The sequence below is a fragment of the Lytechinus pictus genome, chromosome 6 (assembly GCF_037042905.1).
Source record: "Lytechinus pictus isolate F3 Inbred chromosome 6, Lp3.0, whole genome shotgun sequence".
NCBI lineage: Eukaryota > Metazoa > Echinodermata > Echinoidea > Temnopleuroida > Toxopneustidae > Lytechinus > Lytechinus pictus.
Genome location: NC_087250.1, coordinates 4,033,742 through 4,053,827, shown reverse-complemented (window position 1 = coordinate 4,053,827; position 20,086 = coordinate 4,033,742). Strand labels below are relative to the sequence as shown.

The 20,086-nt window shown below is 36.1% G+C and overlaps 1 protein-coding gene across 1 annotated transcript; it reads right to left on the bottom strand.

Annotated features, from left to right (window-relative positions):
- Positions 1-3,869: 3,869 nt before the first annotated feature.
- Positions 3,870-6,883, bottom strand: LOC129263048 (uncharacterized). The gene is made up of 2 exons (XM_054900982.2): positions 6,695-6,883; positions 3,870-5,197 (listed from the first exon to the last, which is right to left on the bottom strand). The coding sequence occupies exons 1-2, from the start codon at positions 6,858-6,860 to the stop codon at positions 4,674-4,676; spliced, it is 690 nt and encodes a 229-aa protein (XP_054756957.2). The 5' UTR covers positions 6,861-6,883; the 3' UTR covers positions 3,870-4,673.
- Between the last annotated feature and the right edge of the window lie 13,203 nt (positions 6,884-20,086).

Below are 20,086 nucleotides of genomic sequence, written 5' to 3'. Positions count from 1 at the left end.
CATATCTTTCGTATTGTGAAGTCAACAAAAATATTTCAGTATGTAAGTAGTGCATTATTATAACATTAAGCATCGCTGCCACATTACCGGTTGTAACAGGGCCTCAGTTAGCGCTAACAAAGTTTCTGTGCGGTCGGTACAGGACTTTACACATGGTGTATCGCAAAACGACTTCCGCGAAAAAAGAAGCACTGTCGACCAATTATCGAAAACCAGTGCATATCTTCGATAAACAAAGTTTTCATTACTATTTGGCAAACTGCGCTCCATACTCGTTACAACCGTCTCGTGTGTTGTTTTCATTCAGGTAACAACGTTCTTAGTCATGTATCGCACTCACTGCCAACGGATATTAGATACGGTTATCCGGGCAAACTTTGATGACGTTCAACACTATTTGCTACACTTCTGGCACGGAATGCCGGCGCACGTCAAACCGATTCTCCAATCGGACCGAGTAGCCCGGTTAATTGGTATTTGTGATTCTCTTCTTTATAAGGTAAATACAACACCATTTCAAGAAAACATAAGCCAACAAACATGTCCTCTAGGTCTTTATTTCTGTGTATAGGCCTATAAAATAGGAACCTTACCCAACTTCAACCATCAAAACGTGGGATTTGGATAAATAGAGAAAAATCAAACGAGCGAAACATTTGAAATCTCATCGAAATCGGATGTAATATGGTAAACTTTTATTTTCACTGATTTCAAGCGGGTAAATGAAAATTAGAAAAGCCGATGTTGCCACACAGTGTCTTTTTCTGTTGTATTTTATTGTTTGAATTATACAATATTACAATTTTGGTGGATATGGCCATATTTGCAGATATTTTAGGTGATGGTGGGGAGGAAGGGGGGGTTACCGAAATGAAATGAATTTTTACGATAGGAAAATGACTTGTCAACGTCGGATTTTACCACTCGTTCTTACACTGCAGAAATAAAGGCCGGTGTTAATTTATAATAATAATAATAATAATATCGGCATATTTACCGAGAGTAGCCACTTCAGTTCCGAAAACTGTTCTCCCAGCGGGCCCTGCAATTATTAAACACCAGCTCGGTATTTATTTCGGAAAACACCAAAGAGGTGTACCCAGCACCAATTCGCCTCGAGGCTAACACCAGATAGGCATTTAAACAACACCAATCATTGTTAAACCAACATCGGTTTGATTCTTAAGTGGTGTTGTTTCAACTCTTTATAATAGATACCGGGCTGATGTTAAATCAACACCGGCGTTTTTGTAGAGAATGTGTTTCCGGATATCCGACTTGAATACATACACACATATCATATTGGTTCTCTATCTTGTTCGCAGGCTGTATCGACTGTTCTAATACCCGGTCTACTGCAACCCCTGCCGGATAGCCTCGGTCGTGTGGTCCGTCGGTTTTCGAAAGAATTACACACTTGGCTGGAGATGGCGCTACATAGTTGTCCGACTTGTCTCCAGATAGTCAAATTAGAAGGTAAATCAATATTTTCTCTTAGTTTAAAAGCTGAAGAAGATTAATAGATATATTCAACATATAAAGACCAGATGAATATTTAGACAGTATGCATGTGACGTCACAATCTCATAGCACCCTCCCTCAGAGGATATAGGGATACATGGGAACGGAGATGTCAGAGATGCGCCAGCTGCAGATTACCTACGCATGCAAGGTAATGGAGTAAATAAGCCTCTAAGATGGCGGCGCGGTGATGTCAATGCATAACTTATGTTGGGTTACAGTTCGCTGATATTGAATTTCTTGATAACCCATATTCATATCGTTTCTAGCGAGTGGCCAATTGGCCAAAACAAACTACGGTGACAGATTCTCCTCAGTTATTGCCCCTAACCTCTGGAAAGAAAATCTCCCCATTAATGTTCGTGAGGCACCATCGTTAGAACTGGTTACACTTCGTAATTCCGAAGGTTCGTAATTCCGAAGGTTCTTTATTCCGAAGGTTCGTAATTCCGAAACACGTAAATTGCCTATACCTCGATGTTCGTTAATCCGAAACGTTAAAGGGTTCGCTAATCCGAACATTCGTGGCGTTATTCCGAAGGTTCGTTAGTCCGAAAATAAAATAAGGTTCGTTAATAATTTCGTTTTCGGACTAACGAACCTTCGGAATTTCGAACCTCATTTCGTTTTTGGATCAACGAACCTTCGGAATTGCGAACCTTCGGAAATACGAACCTTCGGAATAACGAACCTTCGGAATATCCGAACCTTCGGAATAACGAAGCTTCGGAATTACGAATGTATGCGGTTAGAACTAACTGTTAAAGTCCCTCCTTAAAACCCACCTCTTTTAATGAGTTTCACTATCCTATCTTTCGCTTTCATTGTGTTTTGTATGAAATTATACCCCTCAGTTAGTTTGCATTCTTAATTTTAATCATAATACTGTGTTTAGATTTTTTATGTCGGATTGTGTTCTTAATCATTAGGATTATTTGAATTTACACACATGACTTTCGACCCGTTATATTTAAGTTGTATATTCGCCGATTATCTCTATATTTGTTTGTATAATTAATTAGTGTTTTCACTTTCATTTTGTTTGTTGTTCTTTTACTGAGATATCTTGAACGTATATTTTTTCTTATTATTTCTCAGTGCTTTGAAACTTCCGTGTAAAGCAATTTATAAATTTTGTATATTATTATTATTATTATATACATATACGTGATCATCATGAACAGGTAGAGAAAAATACACACAAACGTACTTGAACTATTAGATGCTGTGACGATTGAATTGTTTAATATGTGTGGCCGTTTGTATGGAAGGCAAATCGAATGAAATTCCAATCTTACAATAATTAATATACATTTACATGCTATTTGCCAAATATCTTGTGTTAACTTTGATTTAATTATGCTTGGTTTTATTTTTACAGCTAGTTGATTTCTTGCAATTACTTTGCTTTATAATATGTAAATATTTATGTCTTACATTGTAAAGCGCATAGAGAGAGCTTTCGATTATGCAATCTTTATTATTATTATTACTATTGTTATTATGATGATGATAATGATTATTATTATTATTATCATTATCATTATTATCATCATTATTATAATGAAATGACGAATACAACTATTAATATTATCACATAATATCAACATTGCAATGCACTACATTTTCAAAACATTCCTAGCATATTTTCAAAGATATTTTCAAAATTCATAATTTAATTTAGAAAAATATAAATGGACTGTCCAGAAACAATGGAAATGTCTGTAGATCTATCAGGTTTTCAAAGCTTCCTGATTTCACTATACATGAAAAAAAAATGATGAAAATCCATATTTTATTGTTCGAAATAGACACGAAATGAAATACTCCGAAAATTTGCTTTGCCCAATCGATCGTGGGCCCGGCAGCCGCTGTGCAGCGCCAGATCGACGAGGCTCTATCCCTTTAATCGTTGAACGCCAAACAGGGTAGCAGCAGCTCCCATCTTTTAACGTCTTTTGGTCTGACGCGGCCGGGGTGCCAAACGTGTAGAAAAACCAGGGTATGCATGTAAATATGATATATTTATTTTTAGTTAGCTAATTTTTTAAAGCTTAATTGTAAGTAATCATTAACAGATACCCCCCCCCCAAAAAAAAAAAGCCATAGAGCAACATTATGAGAAACTTGTTAAAATGGTGTTACAGAATAAAGAACAAATCATTAATAAATACGAAACCAATATTACATTTCATTGACAATATTAATGGAAATTAACGACACTTTCATTAGCATATTTCAAGTTAAAATTATTATATAATCCTAGTGATTTGTATGTATGCGTAAACACTCGATCTTTTTGTGGAAGGGAAGAGGTCATGATATAATCAGATAATTGTTCTTTTTTGATGAATTGGATTATTTTATTTCTGTATCATTTTCCACATACACATCACAAATAGCCTACAGAAATACAAAACAACGATGAAAAAAGGACAACAAGAACATTGAGCTTACTTTTGTAAATGGGTAACAAATATAAGTACAAACCAAATACAGTAGACTCGTACCATTTGTTCAAAATAAATAAGTAGAAATTTGAAAAGTACGAAGTATCGAAAAATGCTTTGAAATATTTTCCATTTCTAAACGAAATGTGAGGACAGACAAGTATTCCTTATCAATTTTTCAAATTGTGAATCAAAAGGCTTGTATTCAGAACTTCGGTTTAACTTAAACCGTGGTGTGTATGTGTAGACAAATTTGTAGTGTACTTGTATCAAGTGTTAAATCTAGCACCATATTTGACACTAAATTGAAATACTAGAAAAATTGTCTGTGAATGATTGCTTTACCATCAAAGCATGACAAAAAGTTCAGTTATTAATGTACATAGCAAACAAGATTTTGTTATTTTGAATTTGAATAATATTATCATAGACATGTTTTGGGGGACTATGACTTACAAGTTTTTTTAACTTTCATATTAGTCTCCAATTTCATTCATTAGATTAAATCTCGATTGTTGCATGTTACTTTGTATATATCTTATGATTTTATGATTGAAATATAATTGAATTGAATTGAATTGAAGTAAAACATGGCTGAAGTTACAACTACAATTCATAACAAGTGATGGCGATTTGTCTACCTGATTGCTAAGAAAGCATGATTCTGCAACCACGTGGCAGTGTAATCACTGCATTCGTTTGTTAATGGAATGGGACACAGAAGTGTGGTGAGAAAAAGGTCCAATGTGTGGAAAGTGAATTTCCATCTTTACTATCACTGGCAACAGTATCATCATTGCCAATACCACAATCACCATCACCATCATCGCCGCCAACACTGCCACCATCATCACGACAACCGCCACCATCTTTGCCATCAGTGTCATCTCCATCGTCGTCACCACCAGCTAAATCACAATCATTGAATCGTCCGTCAACAGTATTTGATACTCCAACAGACACCAATCTTCCGCCGCCAGAAGCCCCGCGCCACGAGAAGTTCAGTGAACGAGCAACCTGGCCATGTGGTTGAAATGTGATCATCTCTGTGTCATTGTGTAGCTCTGTCAGGGTGATCAGCGCCCTCAGCGGTCGCTCCTTCCTGATGATATCCTGCTCCCACACTAGCACGTATTTGCTTTCAACTGGTCTTATCCTTTCATCAGTTCCAGTAGCTGTTCCTTTGAAACGTACTCTTACCATGTTTTTGCAGTTCGTATCAATGACTGAAAGTAAAAATAAAGGGGAAACAGGATCGTTTTATCCTACAACTGTGGTAGAATTGCCTTTATGGTATCGATCATAGAACCGTCATTTTGATTGGCTGCTGATGTCCCCGACCCTTTGTCAAAGTTTACATAATGGTAACGTTGCCATGATTGTATCTGTTCTACTGTAAATATGCCATTAGGTCGGTAACATGACCCAACTGCCAATAGAAATTCAGGTTTTCAAGATAGTTACAATAATAGCAAAGCTGCAATTATAGTTTATAACTTTGCGAAATGGGCCCTTTGACAGTAGGTACGACGCATTCCAACAGTGACCATTGGGGCCCATAAATCATAAAAGAGTTAGAACTATTGTATTTGTGTCATTATGAAAACTACCGTCGAAACCTTGATTTTGATTGGCTGTTGAGCGATGTTACCATGGTAGTTGCCATGGTTGCAAAATCAAAAAGTTCTAATTCTTTACGCAAAGGCACCCTGGTGCTACATAAGGCATCTACCAATGACGTGCGTACAGAAGGCCTTACTCGATCTGTAATAATAGCTCACTTGCAAAAGGGGTTAGGTCCATTTTTTTTCAAATTTGATTTTTATGTCTTAATGTATAGATTTTTAGTAGCTCTTTAAGATGATACCGAAGAAAAGTTGAAATTCCTATTAAAAAGTGTACTAAAATGGCAATTAAAATTCGCTTTTTTCAAAAGGGTTTAGGTCCATTTCAGTTTAGTTGCAAAAGGGGTTAGGTCCACACAGACTTTTTTTTGGAAAAGAATATCTTAAAAAATATGAAGACAGGTAAATTTCTCTAATACCCAATTCTATGTTCTCATGAAAATTCAATTTCGCATAAGAATATTGCAATATGGAAGAATTGAAAAAAATGATTTTCTTAGAGTGGACCTAACTCCTTTTGCAACTAAACTCTTTTGAAGAACTCCTTTGTCAAAAGGGGTTAGGTCCATTTTTCATGAATTTTATTGTTTTCTGTCTCTACACCTCTAAATTTTTAGTCACTCTGATGATACCAAAGACAATTTGAAATTCAAATGAAAACGTGAATAAAGGTGGCAAAGAAAAATCACCTTTTTAATCAAAAGAGATTGGATTCATTTCAGTTAACTTGCAAAAGGGGTTAGGTCCACTATGATATATATTTTTTTTAATATATAGGAACAAATTAGAAGACAGGTAGATTTCTTTTATACCCAATTATATGTTCACATGATAGGGTAGTACATCATGACAATTTAGTTTCTCATAAGAATATTGCAATAAGTGAGAATAAAAAACATGTTTTTTCTCGGAATGGTCCAAAGTGGACCTAACCCCTTTTGCAACTAAACTCTTTATTTGTGTAAGTCTTCTGTGAAAACGCACTTGTTGATCAAAGATTTAATTTGCAATTATGTTGAGTAACCTGCGGTCTTTACAGTAGGGATATACTTCGGGAAGGATACTCTAAATACTGATTTTGCTGATGATATAGCTTACCCAGAACACGGCAGCGACCTGATGCGATAGACACTAGTCTTCCTTTTGGATGGTCACAGGCGATGAAGCTAGCGACACCATTAGTTTGGAGGGTGAAGTTTATTACGATGTCACCGGGCGGTATTGGCGGGTAAAGCATGATAGCGGGACCATTGATCTCCTTCATTGGAGTTGAAATTTCCACTGGCCCTGCGACTGGTATGCAATGTTAACATATAAATAATACAAATCAGGAGCCCTTTCACACTCTAAAAAATGATTGAGTAAAAATTTACCCAATATTGGGTAGAAAGGGAACTAAAACATGCATCCATGTCAGGTAATTTTTCCCCCAATATTGGACAAAATGCATGTTTTAAGGGTAAATTTCAGCGCAACATTGCGTAAAATTTACAACGTATTTGGTATCATTTTACCCAGCAAACATGCGTGTTCCCATTTTACCCAATATTGGATGAACTTTTTTACAGTGTATAAAGCTTGTTACAATAACAAAATTGCAATAACAGTTTTAAGCTACTGAAATCATTCAATTTGATTGCCATTATACTTATAACAAGCCTTTATTAAATAGGATCTAGGTGGGTATTAATGAAGATCGGCAACGAAAACAAGGGCGTCGGCTGGGGGTGCACTGGATGCGCGTGCACCCTCCCGCTGAGGCTGATGAGTTCAGACACTGGCAAGCAAAACGAAATATGTACCCTTCTTTTGCTTTCAGCGGCTGATTTTCCTAACTGTAGTTCCACCTCTCCTAGATGTGCACCCTTGCCCCTCATACCACTTTAGTTCCACCTGCCCAAGACGTGCACCCTTGCCCCTCATACCACTTTAGTTCCACCTGCCCAAGACGTGCAGCCCCCCCCCCCTCATACCACTTTAGTACACCTCCCCTGGATGTGCACCACCCTATGCTCAAACCAGCCTCCACCCTTTAAAAAGGTCAGGGAGGAGTGGTGCATTCCACCCAGGCGAGGACTGGTGATAGTTACCCGGTATATTCCTTAAACACTTCATCGGCCATAATTAGTGCTTGTAGTAAATGTGCTATTGGGATTGTCTTTTTTTTCTAGCAATCTGCTTGATATAATGACAATCCTTCTCCTGTAAATGTTGAAATTTGTTTGTTGGTATTAGATCATATTTTGTTTAGTCTAAGAATTACTTTTTAATTTAGTATTTTTCTTTATGATCCATACCAAAATCAAATATAGAGTTTTACAACCCAAAGCTCCCTTTTGATGATCTCTTTTCTTCTTTACTCATTTTCCTTCTTTTATGTTCTCCTTTTCTTTTTACCACATGAAAATTGTGACACGACATATGCACCGGCGACAATTGCTCCGGGCTTTATTTCGTCTCAGATACATTAGTGGCTGGAATTAACAGGGGAGCAATTGTCGCCAGAGCAAATGTCATGGAACCCCTGAAAACATCATTTCTGGATCGAAAGTCACCGTGCTGTTTATTTTTATCGATCATTATGCTCATTTTGCATCGACTCTATTCATTGCTAGATTTAAATTTCTTTATATACCTTCAATCGTTCCATAGAATTCGACTCCCATAGAGATAAATTGAGTGATATTCGGATCTGGTATCAAAATCCTGATGATCCTCGCAATAGCCGGTGCTAATAGGCCATATGTACCTGCAACAAATACCTAATGAATATAATTCAGGAAATAGATTATATTTAAAAAAATAGTTTGCTCTTCCATCGGTGTCATGAAAAAAAATTCGGCCAAGTCTTATTTTTTTTTACAAGGCATTTCATTGAAAATGTCTGTAGATTAAAAAGTATAATTAACATAGTTATGTCATTCTTCGGGCCCGTGCCCCTCCCCCCTTGAGATGTACAACAAACACTTGTTTTAGGAATATGTCATGAATATGCAAGTGCGGTCCCTTTTTTAGGGGGGTTGTCAATTTTTTTCGTGGAACAAAAGTTTCAAGTTTATTTTTATTTATTTCGCATCCAAACATAAAGGATTACAATAAAAATAAAATGCACATTTAAAAAAAAAATTATCGAACATAGGTTACAATGATTTTTGGACCTCAATTTGCAATGCAAATGAAAACCTTTTTTTTTTTTTTTTTTTTTTTGCTTGTCAATTTTTTTCCTCTACAAAAAGCCTTCCCCCCCCCTCCTTGGAAAATCCCGGATCCATAACTTTGTTTCATTCTTTTTTTTTTTTTGCTTGTCAAATTTTTCTTGTACAAAAAGCATACCCCCCCCCCCCTTGGAAAATCCTAGATCCGCCTCTGGTTTTATAACTCTTGTTTTATTTATCAATTTTTCCTTTTTTGCTTGTCAATTTTTCCTGTACAAAAAAATCCCCCCTTTGCAAAATCCTCAATCTGCCCCTGATTTTATACCTTAGTTTTATTGGTACATGCGTCCATAGCGTCATAGAATTGTTCCCCAGTGACGTCGCTTAAGGACAAACGGAAATGCGACAGTTCCCCACTGGCCAATAAGGAATCGATCCCGGTGATTCTATGCGGGCATTTCAAATCAACCTCTGCGAAGATGTTGCTTGGCCTGAAACTGGAAATGAAAAATTTCATAATGGCATGGTGTCGCATGATATCTTCACACACAATGCCAGGGGTAGAAACAGCGATGCATCTTATATGAGACATCAGCCGTATTTGAGCCGCACTTATCCGGCCATCAGTCATCCCCAGCGGAGATCCGAGCCTTGGTAGATCCAGTACTAGAAAACAAAAATAGGTAATTTTCGCATTTACTTCGGGAAAACTCTCTACACAACGCATCGATTCCTCTGAAAATGCAGGTCAAATCACAATGGAGAGCTGAGAGGCTTTTGTCGAAAATTGGTGGACCGGGACGGCAGATCATCCGAAGATTTGCACGTACCGGACGAGCAATTGCAATTGCGTCGTTGTCCAGAGATTCCGATGCCGTCCCGGTCCAACAGCTTTCGACAAAAGCCACTTAGCTCGACATTGTGATTTGACTTGCATTTTTAGAAGGATTGGTGCGTTGTAGAGAGTTTCCCCGTAGTAAATGCGAAAAGATCGGATGTATTAAGAACGATAAACTGGTAGAAACACATGGATGGATGAGAAAGGAAAAAAAATATCCAGGATAAAAATTAAATGTTTATCTTGTCATGACATAATATATACAAAATTTGCCCTTACCCGCAACTAAGCGCATGGAGCATGCCTCGTTTATTTCATATTTTGAAAATATATTTTATTTAAAATCAGGTCACGGGCGACTGGAGGAAATAAGTTTGCTTTACCCCTCTTACTGTATAATTAGCGCTGTCTGAAAAAACCCGACACACTTGATTTCATTATAGCATGATCATAATGTAAAGGAATGGAAGTATCAAATATTGGGGGGAGGGGTAAATGACAGTTTTATGTATATATGGGTTTAATGAATTGTAATTATACGGGTCGAATAAGTCGTGTAATGATTCAAGTTAATGCCTTTCAATCGTGTTAAGCTGATAGTTAATAAGGTTAATTGGTGATCACATAAATCTAGTTAGTTCCAGTTTTATATTACTGGAAATATCATAAAGAATATTCAAATGTCAGCAACGTGGGTAAATTGTGATTATTCGAAAAAAAATCTGCTAATTGCTAATTAACTGAATCTCATGAAATATGTCGGAGAGGAAAAAATCTTTGATTTCCGCAATTCAAGCACGTATACTGGTTACAATAAAACTGTTCAAATCATTTTGAAGATTTATTTTATTGATAAATAAAATTAGTTACTTTACGTCAAACTCAGAAATCTCTATAATAAAATTAGCTTGAAAGGGAATTCCACCTTGGTCATAAATGTGTGAGAGAGAGGAAAAGAAGTAAAAAAGAATAGGGAAAGTTTGAGAGAAAGAAAACAGAACAAGGGTTTGTGACAGAAGGCAATGAAGTGCATATTCACAAACAGTGAAATCACTGTGGCCACACTGTAAACACAGTGTGGACACTACACAAACACACTGTGAACACAACATGAAGCACTGTGAACACCGCTTGAACACACTGTGAACACACTGTGAACATGCTATGAGCACACTTTCATAACAATGTGAACACACTATGAACGCACTACGAACATGCTATGAGCACACTATGAACACAATGTGAACACACTATGAACATGATATGAGCACACTGTGAACACACTGTGAATACACTGTGAACACATTGTGGACACATTACAGACACACTGTGATTGTCTGTGAACACACTGTGACACACTGTAAACACACTGTGAACATGCTATAAGCACACTTTGATAACACTGAACACACTTTGAATATACTGTGAACACAGTGTGGACACATTACAGACACACTGTGATTGTCTGTGAACACCCCGTGAACACACTGTGACACACTGTAAACACACTGTGAACATGTTATAAGCACACTTTGATAACAGTGTGAACACACTACGAACATGCTATGAGCACACTATGAACACAATGTGAACACACTATGACCATGCTGTGAGCACACTGTGAACACACTTTGAACACACTATGAACATGCTATGAGCACACTATGAACACGCTGTGAACACGTGAACACACTGTGAGCATACTATGAACACACTTTGAACTCATTATGAACACACTGTAGACATACTGTGAACACACTGTGAACATGCTATGAGCACACTTTGAACACACTATGAGCACACTTTGAACACATTATGAACACACTGTAAACACACTTTGAACACGCTGTGAGACATGGAGTAACTTGCTACGTATTATTCATCACTTACTTATTGAAGAACAGTGTGGACCTTGGTGATCACATTCGCACTGGCAATCATAACCGCTAAGGGTCCCATTCGTGCAGACCCCATGCAATCCACATTTCTCCTTGGCCGCAGTACCAGTGCAGGGATCCCATTGCTTATCTGGGGAGCATTTCGTTAATAATAATAATCAGTGATTTCTCACTCATTGCTTGTTATCAGCTACTGAAATCCTTGCATCTGATTGGCTCAAAGTGGATTGGTCAGTGAAAAATCACCGACTCCTTGTTTCACGGGTTGTTATATAAATGATGCTTGCATGAATGGAGAGTCGTGTAATTCTACATATAGTCCCGCCATTTTTCAGATGTGATTAGGGTTACAGTCGTATAAATCATATCCACTGCTCATTTTCACTTTCCTCTGGATATTTTTAGAGGAAAAGGGGAATTATGAATTACTCAGACTAATAAGAATTGTTGAGTATTTGACATCATCGACTCCCTTATTTGTATGTACCATTATTGTATCATCGATTTATGAAATAAGCAATACATAATTATTTCGAAGCGATTTAGATTTGCTCTCATTTCATGAATATTGTTTCAATGAAAAAAAAAATGTTGTGCTTGTTTGATTTTTTTCCATTTTCAGCAAGTTTTTGTTCGGATGGACTAGAGCTTAGGAGGTGTTGAATACTAGGTATTACACACAACGCCCGTATGGAAATCGTTTAGTATGACACAGTATGAAGTCTTGATGCTAGAAACAAGTCCCAATTTAAGACAGTTACTCTATCAACATGGAAGATTTTCACGTTCTGACGATTTGTTGACACTCTGTCGAACTATGTTGTTTCCAATAAGGGCATTCAATGAATCCAATACTTATCATTTTTTAATGTGACTCCTCACCTCCAAACCAACAATAATTTATCAGGAAAGGTTCACTGTATATAGCCAAAATAGGTCTTTGGTGGTGAGAATGTCTATTAAAAAAAATAATTCGTCTTCTCTACACTGTCCAAATTTCAAGTTGTTAAGTTGAATAGAAAACAGGATACATTTTTTTACACAAGTTTTTTTGCGGACTAATTTGAAGTGTCATAGAGATTGTGCAGGGTGCACTTATCATGCTTTTAAATTAGTGATGTCCCAACTTCAATTGTTGTTTTCTCCCTTCTGAAGCTCTCGATAAGTTGAATCGAATTCTTGTGTAGGTTATTTTTCGATCAATTTTGGCAAGTTATACATCATTCTAAAGCTTAGGAAGTGCTTTTCTTCAAACCCGATGAAATCTAAAAGTTCATTTTGGGGGACTTATTGTTGGCTTTGAGTGTCTAGTCATAAATGGGCCCATTAAGACAATCGAGGAGATAGTTTCTTCCGATTTTCGACCAATTTGAGATATATTGAAACAATAAAGCGGGGCTTAAGAAGAGAATTCACCAGATATCTCACAAGACTTCTTTTTCACTTCATGGCTAGACTCAGTGCCAGGCTTTCCATAAGAGCGTTTGGTATCTCTGCGATAAGTAGGCGTTTGCTTCAGTTCCTTCCCAAACCGAACGACTGGAGGACACCCGTCACTGTCATCTGAACTGCCTACATGGGTAAAATGAATAATCACGTCAAAAAAGAATAGTTTTACTACCCACACCATTATTTTGGCCTTTACGTGACCTTTTCTATTCCAATCCATTTTTACTCGCCCCAAACTAGAGTAATGTGCATTTGAAATAAGTTGATGATAATAATTTACAGTTTCAGGGTTGCATGAACTATGAAAAGGTAGTAACAGAATTTATTGCATACATGCATGCAGTATTCATGGTAACGCGCATGTTTTTCATACATCAAAAACATGGTAAAGGTGTATGCTATAAATATCGTCAAACATCTTATTGTCTTTATCAAGCGAAAACAAATTCAAACATAACAACCAAAGGTTGGTTTTTCCTTAGATAATGGAATGTCTTTTAATAAGATTTTGTCCCCGAATTTTGGTAGAGAAAATGATGTCCGAATAAACGGGGTTTTTTTTGCAAATGTTTTTTTTTTTTTGCAAATGGATTGCTCATGATTTGTTTTTTTACACTATACAAGTAAATCAGCAAAAAATTCAGTGTCAATACAATAAAAAAAAGTTTACCCAATATTGGGTAAAATAGGGACATGCATGTTGATTTTGTAAAAAGCAAAACTCAATGTTGCGTTGAAAAATATGGGGGGGGGAAAATACACAGCAAACATGCATGTTCCCTTTCTACCCAGTTTTGGGTAGAATTTAACTCAGTGCTTTTAAAGTGTAACAGAGTTACCAAACGGATATGAATGAGTCTTAAAGATGGGGGGGGGGGGTCAATGGCGGATCTTCGGTTTCATTTATCGAAAATGAATTTAAAAAAAAACATGAATTAAATTGACGACAGAGAAGGACAGACAGAGAAAGACACTGAGGACATGGATTGCTAGTTAAAGGACAAGTCCACCCTAGCAAAAAAAGTTGATTTGAATAAAAAGAGAAAAATTCAACAAACATAACAGTGAAAATTTCATCAAAATCGGATGTAAAATAAGACAGTTAGGACATTGTTAAATCTCGCTTAATTTCACAGAACAGATACATGCACTGTTGGTTAGTATGCAAATGGGGGAACTGATGACATCACCCATTCACTATTTCTTTTGTATTTTATTATATGAAATATGAAATATTTTAATTTTCTCCTCATTCTCTGAAACAAAGTTTTATTTCTCCCTGAACTTGTAGAATTGCCATTAACATGTTATGGTTCAGTCAAGTTGGTCTTTATTGTCAAATCTGTATAAAGAGAAATATTGCATAATTCAAACAATAAAAAACTAAAGAAATAGTGAGTGAGGGACATCATCGATTCTCTCCTTTGCATGTGACAGCATTTTGATTGTCTGATTTTTCTTTATGGACCCAAATCAACATTTTTCTGAGGTGAATTTGACCTTTAAGTTTGCAAAAATATTAGTCAAGGATAGGCCCCATAGAAAATTTACCAAACCTTGTTTTTTCATATATACAATATTTTTTATAGTTTCTTGTCAATTCGAGGGTGCTGAATACGAATCTGAATTATGCCACTCGTGTAACCTTGAGCATTTTCCGCAAATTGGCAAAATCAAATATGGCCTCCAAACTATGCAAATTACCCATGAAAATCATAAAATTGCCCGCACATTGGTTATAAAATGTATGTGTTTGTGTTGCAGGAGTGAAATACTCTCTGAAAAACAATTTTTGACAAAAAAATTATTTTCTCGATATTCAAAATGGCCGCCATAGACCCCTGTATTCTATATTATGTACAATATGAAGGGGAAAAATACATTTCACAAAAGTGAGCACTAAATGCAAGTAATTGTGATTTTTAGTGAAATAATGGATGAAAACATGATTGCTAACGAAATGTATAATTTGTTATGTCATGTATGTAATAAATGAAGCATTTTAATATTTAAAAAGCCACCAAATGCCCTGACAGTATTATGTACAATGTTAATGGGGACAAAAGAAAATCACAAGAGTGAGTACTAAAATGCATATTAGTAGTAATAAGATAGGCGAGAGGAATACTGGCTAAAAACATAATTTTTAACGAAATATAAATGCAATTTATGTGATAAATGCTTTATTTTGACATTCAAAATTGCCGCCATAGGCGTATTATACATTATGTACAATGCGATTGGAGAAATTAATTTTCACAAGAGTAAGAACTATAAAATGCATGTAATTGTGATCACCGAGTAAAATAATGTCTGAAAACATGTTTTCTAGTGAAACATCATTTTTTTGTCATGCATGAGATAAATGCTGTATTTTGAAATTCAAAATGGCCCCTAAAATAGGCCCTAACAGTATTATTTACAATGGAAATGGGGAGATGTAATTTTGTAAGAATTTGGATTGACTTGACTATGAAATCCATAAAATCCTGTTGTATGATAAAACATTATTTGAAAACATGATTTTTTTTTTATAAATATAGCATTTCTTCTGCCATGTAAGTGATAAATACTGTATTTTGACATTCAATAGCTGATACAAGCCCTAACTAAATTATGTAACATGCGTATAAGGTATTTACTTTTCACAAGAGTGAGAATCATAAAATGCATGTAATTGTGATGTATGAGTAAAAATATTGTCTTAAATATGATTTCTAAATAAATACATTACATATTGGTCATGGAGGTAATAAATGCTGTACTTTGGAATTCAAAATAGCTGCCATAGGTCCTAAAAAGTACTATGTACATTGTAATTTGGGACATTTATTCATCACAAATAAATGCATTTCAGTGCTCACTCTTCTGATTTCTTTGGTCCTCTTTTTATCATTGTACATAATACTGTTAGGACCTTTGGCGGCCATTTTGAATATCAAAATACAGCATTTATCACATACATGGCATATTAAATAATATATTTCGTTAGCAATTGCGTTTTTAGTCAGTATTCCACTCGTTTCTCGTAATAATATGCATTTTAGTGCTCACTCTTGCGATTTTTGTTGGCCCCTTTGCCATAGAAAATAATACTATTTGGGCCAGTGGCAGCTATTTTGAATATTAAATACAATAAAAATACATAACATAATAAATGATATATCGTGTTAGCACTGATGATTTTCATATATTACGTCGTCCATAGATCACAATTACTTGCGATTTAGTGATAATTTTTGTGAAAAATTAATTTTCCCTATTCATATTGTACATAATAGAGTATACAGAGGTCTGTGGTGGCCATTTTTAATATCGAGAAATAAATATTTTGTCCAAAAAATTATTTTTTCAGATAGTATTACACTCCTGCAACACAATTACATACATTTTATAGCCAATTTGCTGGCAATTTTATGATTTTCATGGGTAATATGCATATTTTGGCGGCCATATTGGATTTTGCCGATTTGCGGGAAATGCTCAAGGTTACACGAGTGGCATCATTCAGATTCGTAATCAGCACCCTCGAATTGACAAGAAACCATCACAAAATATTGTAAATATGGAAAACAAGGTTATGCCTCTTCTATCCTGGACTATATTGGCACATTGTACTCACCAGCTTTAGCTGAAGCAAATATGAACAGTAACAAAATAACGGCGGCCAATATTAAGAGTCGATGCATGTTGTCTTTTGCTGGATTAGTAACATAATAAGACAATAAAGACGACTGACCTTTCACGCCCATCTTACTTGGAACGCCTGAAATCGGGCTCTGATAGCTAAAGAAGAGTCGCACAGAGCAGATGTCACTGTCACACGAACGCAACAGACTCCATACCCATGGGCGGAAATCTGTCCCGAAAGGTAGGGGGGACAATTAACATGGGCGGATCCAGCCTTCGCCAATGGGGGGGGGGGTGCGATTTTTTTTCCAGCCATATGTTAATCCCCCATCGGACGCTCGAAGATGATTTTTGTTTGTTTCATTGAAGGAGTAGTCCTCATGGCCACTTTTCAGCTTTATTCTTATAATTCAACATAAACATATAATATCATAATCATTATCTATGTAATGCGAGCGAGAAGCACGAGCAATTTTTTTTTTTTGGGGGGGGGATTTTATGTATTTTTTCCTAAAATTTGAACATTCTGGGCAATGTTTGTTATCCTGAAAAATATGTATATGCAACTAAATAATTACTTCAAACGCGAAGTGCGAGCAGATGGAAAGTGATGGAACAGGTTAGCCATGAATACGTTACATATTTCAACAATCAAATAATGAGAGCGCGAAGCGCGAGCTTACATTTTTTTGAAATTTTTGCCTAAAGAATGGAAATTCTAAGCACTTTTTGTAACTGAAACATATAATAGGTATATAACTAAACAATTGATGCGAACGCGAAGCGCGAGCGGAAAATTTTGAGATTTAGACCTAAGAACGAGACACTCTATTCATGTTTTGCAAATCATGAAAAGGATGAGTAATTGGGGGCCTTCCTTATACCCGGTCCTTACATTAATGCGAGTGCAAAGTGCTGCCATGAAATGTTTTTTTTTTATTTGAACTGATCGAAAAGGTACTTGTTAAGGACTGCTTGCACTTAGCCATGAGGACGTTTCATATTTCAACAATCAATAATGCTAGCGCGAATCGCGAACTGAAAATTGTTGACATTTCTACAAAAAGAATCGAAAATTTTAATCAATTTTCGTAATCGTGAACAGGGTAGCTATATAACTAACCGATTGATGCAAGCGAAGCGCGAGCAGAAAAATTCGAGATTTAGACCTAAAAACGGGACACTCTATTCATGTTTTGTAAATCATGAAAAGGATGAGTAATAGGGGATCTTTCTACATTAATAATGTGAGCACAAAGCGCGAGCAGAAAATTTTTGATATTGTGATCTGAAACTGGATAATGATTTGAATAGAGAACAAGTTGAATATCTGAATAAACATGCGCGTGTTTCAGATTTAGACCTAGAATCTAGGCATTCTATACCTCTTTTATCATGAAAAATCTGAAAAAGAGTCAATTTCAGCTATATATTTTAAGCACTTTGTAGGAAAATTGTGAGGTGGATATGGATCGCACTTAATAAAGAGCTGATATTTTTCATTGTCATTCTAGTTTTGACATAGGACCGGGACATCCTTAATTGGGACATGTCATATGAAAATCTTCTTATTCCTCTTGCTAAGCGCGAGATGAAACAAAAGGGACAATTTAATCGTTAAATTATTAATATCTTATTTATTAATGCCTAATGAGGGCGAGAAATCTGATGATATTATGGCCTGAAAACTGGACATTTCAAGCAATTTTGTAATTATTAATAGAATGCATCAGTCAAAATATTTTTTAACCATTAATGCGAGCGCAAATCGCCAGCCAAAATCTTTGATAAACAGTCATGAAAACCAATATTGAGACATACATAAATCGCCAATTAAAATGCGAGCGAGTAGCCAGCGCTATCTGATACGTTTTGACAACCAGACTTGATTTTTTTTTCAAACTAAATGGAATACACAAAAATAATAGGTACTTAATTCGAAATTTGCGAGCGCTCAGTGCGAGCAGAAAATGTCAATATTCAGACCATGAAGCTGTCACTTTTACAAAGGTCGATTTCTGAGTTGAAATGTGTAATGTATAATGACTTCCAAACTTGATATTTAAGCTCCATATTGAAAAATCACCTGACAGGCAATGCGAGCGCGAGCGAAAATTTCATATAGTGACATGAAAGATTCTTTTTATTTTCCAAGTCTTCCCCTCATCTTAGTTTAGTCTCTCTGGAAAATTTGACAAGCCCCGCCCCAAAAAAGAAGGTTTTTACCCAAAATGTAAGGTCATTTAGTCCAAAATAAATGTATTATTTCGAATGTGAATGATGCATATTTCTCCATCATAAAAGACCAAAAATAGTAGGGGGACATTTGATATTGTGCCCCCCCTACTATTTTTGGTACGGGGGACACGTCCCCCCTGTCCCCCCTGGGATTTCCGCCCATGTCCATACCAATTAAAGGGGTACGCCAGGCTGAAAAGAATATGATTTGATCAGATAAAGAAAAATCAGACAAACAAAACACTGAAATTTGGATCAAAATCGGACAAAGAATAACAAAGTTATGGCATTTCAAAGATTTGCATTATTCCGGTGAAACAGTTCTAGGCATGTCTTCGTGAAGATTCATTGAGCAAACTGATGATGTCATATCCCCACTTGTTCTTTTGTATTTTATTATATGAAATAAGATTTATTCAATTCTTTTCTACTCAAGAATTAAAAAAATTGAATGACAACTGATTTAATGCATTAGGTATTCATTGCTGACACTTATTTCATTACAAGCGAGACATACCATGCACATGTGTTTGAAAAAAATGAAACAATTATGAATTCATGTAATAACATAAGGAAATGAAAAGAAGGGGATGTTACATCATCAGCCCACCTAAAGAATATTCATTACGACGGGTAAATGACTGTTTTCACAATATATCGCTAAGCCTTAAAATTCAATAACTTCGTTATTTGTCATTTAAATTTTGATGAAATTTTCAGCATTTTGCTTTGCGAATTTTACTCTATCTATTCAGATTTAAATATATTCAGCCCGGAGTATCCCTTTAAGTTAAAACCAATGATAAACTTTCGGTCGGTTTTGAAGTAGGATTGTGTTGGTTGCTATAGCATCAGGAATGTGGTGTTCGGAGTATGATGAGGGCAGTGGCGGATCCAGGGGGGGCACAGTCGGTCCGTGCCCCCCCCCCCCCCGCTTGGAAAGTGAAGACCTCTTTTGTGTGTGTGTGTTTTGTTTTTTGCTTGTCAAATTTTTCCTCGGAAAAATTTGCCCCCCCTTTTGGAAAATCCTAGATCCGCCCCTGGATGAGGGCATGGGAGATAAAGGCCATGATGTGAGAAGGATTAGCAAAAATTGGAGATGGGGGTCTGGGCGCGCGTTTTTTGAAGGACAGGGGGGGGGGGCAAAATATGTTTTTTCGTAAAATATAAAAGCAAAATATGGGTAACAGATCTGTTAATCAGTATAATACAATTCATGACCCCTTTCAATATTTTATCTTTGAGAATTACCGGATACTATAGGTGTTCTTGCCCCCCCCCC